This window comes from Dermacentor andersoni, chromosome 1, assembly GCF_023375885.2.
Source record: "Dermacentor andersoni chromosome 1, qqDerAnde1_hic_scaffold, whole genome shotgun sequence".
NCBI classification, from domain to species: domain Eukaryota; kingdom Metazoa; phylum Arthropoda; class Arachnida; order Ixodida; family Ixodidae; genus Dermacentor; species Dermacentor andersoni.
Genome location: NC_092814.1, coordinates 89408860 through 89417157, shown reverse-complemented (window position 1 = coordinate 89417157; position 8298 = coordinate 89408860). Strand labels below are relative to the sequence as shown.

The window sequence follows — 8298 nt, the reverse complement described above, 5'->3', positions numbered from 1 at the left end:
TACACAAGCTAGCACACGGGCTTAAGAACGTTGGTTCAAGGTGCAACATTGACGTTCGTTTTTCCGCGAAACATAAGATAAGTCGCATATGCCCGTTACTTGATAATTTGCTGAAGGAAAAGCAAGTGAAGGGAAAATGCACTGTCAAACATGTGAACAGGTACATCAATTGTGCTAAGCAGGTTGTGTATGCCATTCCATTATTTTGTGGTCGAGAGTACGTGGGACAAACGAAGCGATGTCTGAATGTTCGACTTCGGGAGCATGAGCTATCTCTTCAAGGGGTTGCGCCACTTCATCTCCAGGAGCATTGCAAGTCGTGTGGTTGTCGCCCTGAATTAACAAAAAAAGAAAAAAAAACCTATTGTCATTTTTAAACACGCAAGCCAATTGAGAAGGGAAATTGCCGAAGCCCACTATATAAAGATTAGAGACAAAGCGTGCATCAGTGAACCGTCTATCACTCTATGACAAGGAACTGCATTACCTATGTCAATTTTGATTATGTGTCAGTTTGTCACAGTTGCCTCGACGCATATCTGTATCTTGCGCATGTGCATGTCATTGTCATCAAATGGCACCTATATATATATATATGTTAGACATATCTTCAATAAAAATCAGTTGAGAGTCAGCGCTGTGTCGTCGTTTTATTCCTTCTGTTGTCCTTGTATTGGGTGCGCTGTTACAACCCTTACCATGAATCCCAACCAACTGGCCCAGCTTGCCGTTCTGATACGTAATGTTTACCAGGGACATTAGAGCACACTGACCCCGGTAAGAATGTACTACACATCTCCAACGAGCAACGATATGCAAGAACACACATATACAGAACGAAAAAGGTGCTACGTGGCACCAACTCGAAGAGTAACTTCGAGAGTATTTATAGCCCTAGTTTGAGGGAGCGAATGTTGCTCCGGTGAGCACATATCTATATGGTTAAGTAATCAAATTTGTGCACAAATTTCTAAAGCCTACTGTGTATATATATATATGTGCTACGACGTCGCACGTAACTGTTAGCCCAACATAATTACACAACGAACAACAAAACAGTTTATCTCACTTTTGCATAAGACTGTCACAATCACAGCGTAATAGGCCGCGGCCAGACCAGATAATAGTGGCTTAGCAGTTACTTATTAAAACCTACTAAGAAGCCTTTCTGGCTAGTAAAGGCAGCACTTACTAGTTTTTCTAGCCGCTGGCTAGTACAGAAGTAGTAAGAAGGTAGTGAAATACGTATTAAACTAGTAAACGCGTGCATTGACTAGCTATTTACCAACTTTATTTTTAAGAGTGCACGGCGTATGCACCGTTACATACCGCTGAGCCCGAGGTCGCGAGTTCGGATATGCCAGCCGAGGCGGCCGCGTTTAAACGAGTGCGCAATGCAAAAACGCTCACGCACGGATTTTCTGACGTGCGTTGGGTGCACGTAAAAAAAAAGGGGCCAGGTGGCCAAAGTTGATACGGAGCCCTCCACTACAACGTCCCCCATAATAAACCAGTTTGAGGAAGTCATAGACGGTAGACCCCAAAATTTAGTTGCTCAAAGTTCGAGATTCGCCTCTATACAGCGCAGTAACGCACACACATAATTCTCATTTTATGGGCTTTCCTTTTATTCACTTTCCATTCAGCTTGCTGGTGTCTCCGTATAGCTGCAGTGTTCCTTGCCCGCAATTGAAGTCTACTGCTGTAGTAGTCGACGAGCGCGACGTCGGTAAACCACGTGAACGCCAACTAGAAGAGAATAGCGCGGCAACGCTTCTACCATGTGTTTCAGGTGACGATTGCCTACAATTATCGAAAAACGAAAGAGTAAGCTTTGTGAACAGAAATCGATTGCAGTGGTGGACGTCGGAAATTACGTGATAAATCGGCCAGTAGGCGTCTTAAATATAACGCTCACGAATAAACCTTTAGTTACTATACCTTTAGAGGATACGTTGCCAAGTCGGAATCGAAGCTGGGAACCACGATACTAGCGCGAGCTTCAACGTATTCGTCCCCAAAACTTGTGGCGAAGTGCATTGGCGTCTGCACGACAAACTACGTAAAGCACCAATGAAACTCGTCGCTGATTTTCGGGACGAATATCTTCTAAACTGCCGCTAATCTCAGCATTCTTATGCTAATCGGACATTCCTTGCGCATAGGAACTCTTCAAGTCTGCAACGTGCATGTGTGCAATGCTATTAACTAAACAGTTAATCAGCAAATATTAAACTACTTATTGGCAACTTCCTAACTATTTCCGATGTGTGCCGCCCCCATGAATTTTCAGAAGAGCGATGAACGCGGGGCTAGCTCGTGGTGCATCATCTCAGACGTGCGCTCCAAAATGACAAGATTACAAACACGTTGAATGAAACACAAACGGCTGCACATGCAGGAAACGCTTCCTAGGTAGTGGTTTGCGATGTGTTCTGTGTATTCGTCTTTGCTTTCTTATAGCACACGTCTAATATGCTACAAATTTTGCCCAATATTGTTTTTCTCAATTAGTGTATTTTCATAATTCCACACAGACATCGATGAAAACGTTTGTACATAAGCGCAATCGAAGACCACCTTCAGGTTTGCGGAGTGGATCAATCGAGAGTTTCGAAGGTGCGAACTGTGATAGTTGAGGTGCGTGCAGGGAGTTCACTGCCATTTGCAGCATACTTGTTGAGATTTGGCATATTAGAAGACTCTCACGGTACTCGAAAGCCCAATTACATTTTTGTCGACCGCAGGCATGTAACCACTCGATAACCACGGAGAATTTAAGGAAGAAAAGAAATCTAGGAGGGAGCGTGACGGTCAGGCAGCTATAGCTTCGGCAAGCTAACCTCATCTGGCACCCACCCCTCCTTTCCCTTGAGGTTTACCATGCGCGTTGACTCTTGGGAGATATGCCCTCCAAGATTGTAGGGCCATTTAAGGCATTGTTTGGTTCGCGGTGGCTCATAGTGACGCCTTCGTCAATCGATCCTATCTGTTCGCTTTACCCTTAATTCCTATGCTCTCGACGCGCTCGTGGGCTAGAAATTACCGCTTGCCTATCACTTTACATTAACCTTTCTTCTATATATTTTTATGACTACGCTTCAAAATCTTCACGTGAAGCTCTCGCCTCGCCTTTTTTTTTTCTCGTTCTTTTATGCATATAACGTAAAATAACGTTACTTGGCTTCACGAGTGAAACACACCGTAGGTGTGTGAGTGCTGCCCCGCACACTTGCAGCGCTGCAACCACGTAGTCTGCCTGCTTTAGCTTACTCGTTTACTGTATACACTTGCACACAGGTGACTCACAGAATCAACGCGGCCTACATTTTCTCAAGTTGCCTTAGCTTTATCCACAGACCAAGTTCTGGTGCACGCTGGGCTTCAGTAAGCTCTATGGCTAGGAGCAACGCCACGCACACCCTTAGCTATGCACAAAAGCGCTCGAATACGTAGACGCGCTTCTGGCTCTATGAGATTCAATCTATTTGCTCTTCTGCTTTTAGCAGTACTGTTAATAAAAGCGGGCACGGCAATGGCAACGCGAAATAGTGCGAGCAAGGAAACGTCCCTATTGGAGCTTTCAGAGAGCTGCTGTTGTCATAGGATATCCGCAGCGGCAGGGCACTATATATCTATAAGTGTTCTGCCGCACAGGGCCACCGTGGCCGGTGCTTTGCCTATAGCAGGTGGAATGTCGATGAAAGAAAGTACGGTTAAAATTGATTGCCGCATATTGTCATTAAGCCTAGAATTGGACGCGTGCCTCCCAGAAATCGGGGCCCAGGGACGAAGATATAAGCAAACATGATTTAAAAAAAAAACTGTGTTTCAATTTCAATGCGCTTTTTAAACGTATATACCGTGGATGATAACGATTGACCAAGGCGGCAACAGTGTCAAGGATGCAAAACTCCAAATCTTATTTCTGCAGCTCCAATATTACACATCACGTATAAAGGCGCAGATACTGACGAAATACTGTCAACCAAGAAGCAGTTTGAAATTTCAGCAGTAAAAGCACCGAAAATGTTAGATAACAAACTGGTTGCGTCAAATCAAGGACAATACATTCGACAATCGACTGTTTTCAGGCGTTGTCTCCGGAGCTTCCCCGGAAGTGTTCTGGCCTGAAAAGAGAGAAAAAAAATGTGGTATATCAGGCCTTCTTCCACCACTTGTGACCGGCATGCTAATCAGACATAACAAGAAAATTGCTCCAGCAGCTGCAGTACTGCCACGCAAATGGAAATGACATTTGCGCTAGATGGTGTCTATACGTGAAGTATCCTATATAGCGCACAAGTACATAATGTAGTATCTAGCATAATAAGTTTCAAATAGAAAGAGTTGAACTGTTTAACGGTTTTAGCGCGATAAAGATAACAACGCACTTTTTTATTTCGGAAACGTTTTTCTAGCGGCCGTCGACTTCAGGAAATGTACAGTAATAACCGCTTAGTAAATTCGAACAACCAAACTGCAGTTATGGCTATATAGATTAGAGCATACTAAATAAAACTTTAGGACACATGTTGCAATTGCGGAATGAAAGCTAGCTGGCCAATGCCCACTTAGTGAAAAATCTCAAACCGGCACCACATGCAAGTTGTTCGTCCTGAAACTCTGTCAGAAAATGCGCAGGTGCTTTCACTTCGCTTTGTGCCACACTGCACGAGAGGGTGTGAGGGGCGATTTGGTAAAATAATAACTGATTAACAATGCATTTATTGCCTCGTAAGCTTGGGGAACGATATCTCGAAATTGGTGCCAGTGTCAGGATTTAATAGTAAGCGTACGTTCCTCGAGCGAAACCACGACTGCATTTAAAAAAATTTGGCTTTTTCATTTGAAGCACGGGGTACGCAGGTAGGCAAGGCCACGGTAGGTACAGAATGCCTACTGGTGTAGAGGTCCGCATAGTCTGCGGTGTCCACGCTGGCTTCGGCGAATGTGACGTCATAACTTTCTTCCCCGCCAACTGAAAAAGAATAAATAAATAGAAATGCAAGAAACAAACAAGGCAAGTTTTCGCCTTGTGCTGCAGTTGTAGGTGTGCAGAATTGCTGTCCTTGCTTTACAAACAGGAGTCCATCTGGGTGGAGGCAGGTGCAGCGCCACGGTGATTATCTAACCGGCCACATCATTCCTCCTCCTATGTTTAACCTGACGAATTCTTTGCTTTCCTTTCTACTGAGCTCCGTTCTATCCTTATAGCCTGAAAATATATCCACATACGGGGACAAAAGCGTCTTGATTCCCGGTGTCTGCTCACTTCCCCGTGATCTTTCTCACTGGAAGATTCAGGCTCGGGTGGTCTTTACACCTTTTGACACGTTGAGTTTCGTGTACAGCGCCATAAGACTGCGAAAACTGTTCGCCAAGGCAGCGGGTGCACATTTGCAGTGTCCTGCACCCAGGGACGATGAACGGCCGAGGGAAAGCAGCGCCGCAGATTATACGGACAGATCAAACGGAAACCTTTGCATACGTTCGTTCGTGCGCAATCAGTGCCATAAGCTGATTCACCAGTTTATGCATAAAGCTGCACAATTAAATTCAATCACTCCAATATACAGCGTGGTAAAAAAAAAAAAAAAAGACAAGCATGCGGTGGAGCTCTAGCATCTTTTAGTGCATTAGTAGTTTGCGATGGTAAACTGCAGTACTGCTCCAGCATCGTAACTCACCTCTGGCTATCGGCTGTACGAAATTTGCCGGCGCAATGCTGTAGTTTCCGCGAGAAACGGCGAGTGATTCTGAAAACGGCAGAAAGAAAAATGACGCGGCGTCATTATCCGGGACATGCATTTCACAAGCAACACGAGTTAGGACCTTCATACTGCGTGGAACGTCAACATGTGCCCGCGACATTAAGTAATACTACACACACACGTGCGTCTACCAATTTTGCCGACTCACAATCACTTCGAAAGTATATGGCGCGAAGTAATATTAATATATATCGTTCAAGAAATACTAGAAATCGTGAAGCTAAGAACCTTGGCTGATTACACGTTGTTGTTGTTGAAATCATTTTATCACAATATTGTAAGGAGAACGGACGAGCGGAATCATGGCCTCAAGGCCTGCAACGCTATTTAAGGTGCGTCTAAATCCACTGCTTCAGACGACTGATAAAGTGCAGGTACTCTTTTGTGAGGGAAGAATCCGCGCGTTCAGTCGACAGCGTACTGCACTCCTGACTAAACACTTATACCCCCCCCCCCCTTTTTTTTTCTATCTGTTTACAGCAGGCATGTACCCAAGGGGGCGCCCGGGCGGGCCCGGGCCCCCTCCCCCCCCCCCCCCCCCCCGAAGTTAGGACGCATACCCCCTCCCCCACCCCTCCCCACACACACTCACCGTCCACGCCACCACTTCTCAAACACATTCCTAAAGCGCCGCGAAATCAATGTCGAGGCTTGACAGCTATTCGGCGGTCAACATTAGTAGGTAGTTATCGGGACCTACTGGGATGTGAAAGCCAGTTTCCTCATCGATTCGGTGCCCGTGCGATTAACTCGAGATGCATTCAGTTGTCACCGTCTATTCAACGGTCACACGCATCGCTGTTGGTTCGTTAGTGCAACCTTCTTTGTTTAGACTGATCTAAGGTCCAGGAAAGGGATTCGGTTCGTGGTCAGCTGGTCTTTATGCACGTGGAACGAGCTGCGGCCGGAGAAAACGCCAGTTGCGTTCAACTTTTCCCTTTACTTCATTATTTCCTCGAGTGACGGCTCGCCGAAACGCTGACAGATCCTTGAAACCATATGCCTGTGGTAAGGGTCAGATAAGGTGGAAAATAAAATAATACGAGACAGCGTGCATCATCAAACTTTGCAGTAACTCTTAAACTCATAGACAATACGACTTTCACCCATTAACGCGCTTGGTTTTTCCCTAATTGTACAACTCTTTTCGTGCAAAATTGCCAACTGGAAACAAGAGTCGCAAGGACTTGAGAAATTAAGCGATCTACCAAGGGAGAGAGCCGAATCAACAGCGAAACAGGAAGGAAAAACAAAAATTAACAAATTTACCCATTGTTTATGAAAATATTTATGGATCAACATTTTTTTATTTAACTATGAAGTAGAGAAAACGCCGCCTGAAGTGGAGAACAATTTCGTGTGTACTGAATGACGCTTATACAGTTATCATTCGAGCCGCCTGACGTAGCCTCTTCTCTGCTGTGCTTATATATATAGGTGTCTTTCTAACCTTCCGCGGTGGGCGCAGTACGTTTAGAATCCCAGCGTCCTGCGCCCTACGCGGTTGTACGGGACTTGCGGCCACGCATCGTTACGTAACTTCCCAAATAAATATACGAGTCGGTTGTGGCACTTGGTAGAGCAGTATAAAGGAGGGATCCAAAAGAACTGTGGTTGTTCCGCAAATATATATTTTTCTACAATTCTTCCAGAGCGAATTCAACAAACGCTACTATAGTCGGCTACAACTTAAGCCAGCCACTGTTCCTCCGCGAGGCTGCAAATAATTCGTACTTCAAACTTTTCTTATTACCCAAATAGGCGGTAACCACAAAAATAACATTATTAACGCGTAATTTTATACCTTTTCCCTCGCCTATTATAGGGGAATGGCGAAAGCCTAATTCTTTATTGAACTGAAATAACATGCTTGCTTCGCTGCAACTATTTATTGTAAAGTTTCACTTCAGTTGGCAGTGAATTTTCATGAGTAAAACAGGTTCAACAGTGAAATGAACTGCATCGCAGACTTTTGAAGAGTGAGATGCTCAAACTCCATACACTTTGTACATGTCTGTTGCACGCCTCATTGCTGCCGCCGATGAAAAGGCTCTTCAAGAACAGCAGACGCTCCGAAGGTATCAAGTACGACGCCGTTTTGAAAAGGCCGCATGACGACGATTTTGTTTGCTTCTGTGATTGGCTGGCGGAGTAACACAACTCCGCGCGGTCCGTGTGCCTTGGTTGCCAACTGCTGTTTTTTTTAAGTTGTATTCTACTAAAGTAATCTTTATTTTACACTTTCGGTTCTTTACTTGTTCTTGGCACTGTTCTTCCTGCACTTCTTTAATGAGCGATTCTATTTGACATGGTTCCTTTTTTGCCAAGTAAAGGAGAGGGGTATCGCATAGGCGTAGCTGGAAAACACACCTTATTTCAATTCTCTTTTGTGGGTTTACACTTTTTTATAGCGAATGGTGGGCGTTATTCACATTTGTACTAGTAAAGGTACCGCCCCCCCCCCCCTCATTTGCATAGAAAAGTTACCTTGGGTTGCCCCCCCCGCCCCCCGAAAAAAAATCCT

General features: G+C 44.9%; 1 protein-coding gene across 1 annotated transcript in view; it reads right to left on the bottom strand.

Annotated features, from left to right (window-relative positions):
• Positions 1-3730: 3730 nt before the first annotated feature.
• Positions 3731-8298, bottom strand: part of LOC126544328 (uncharacterized) — a 30827-nt gene continuing 26259 nt past the window's right edge. The window contains exons 3-5 of the mRNA XM_055077898.1: positions 5691-5759; positions 4904-4981; positions 3731-4130 (exon numbers count right to left, since the gene is read on the bottom strand). Coding sequence (XP_054933873.1) covers positions 4054-4130; positions 4904-4981; positions 5691-5759 — 224 coding nt within the window. The 3' untranslated portion in view covers positions 3731-4053. The remainder of the gene's footprint in view (positions 4131-4903; positions 4982-5690; positions 5760-8298) is intronic.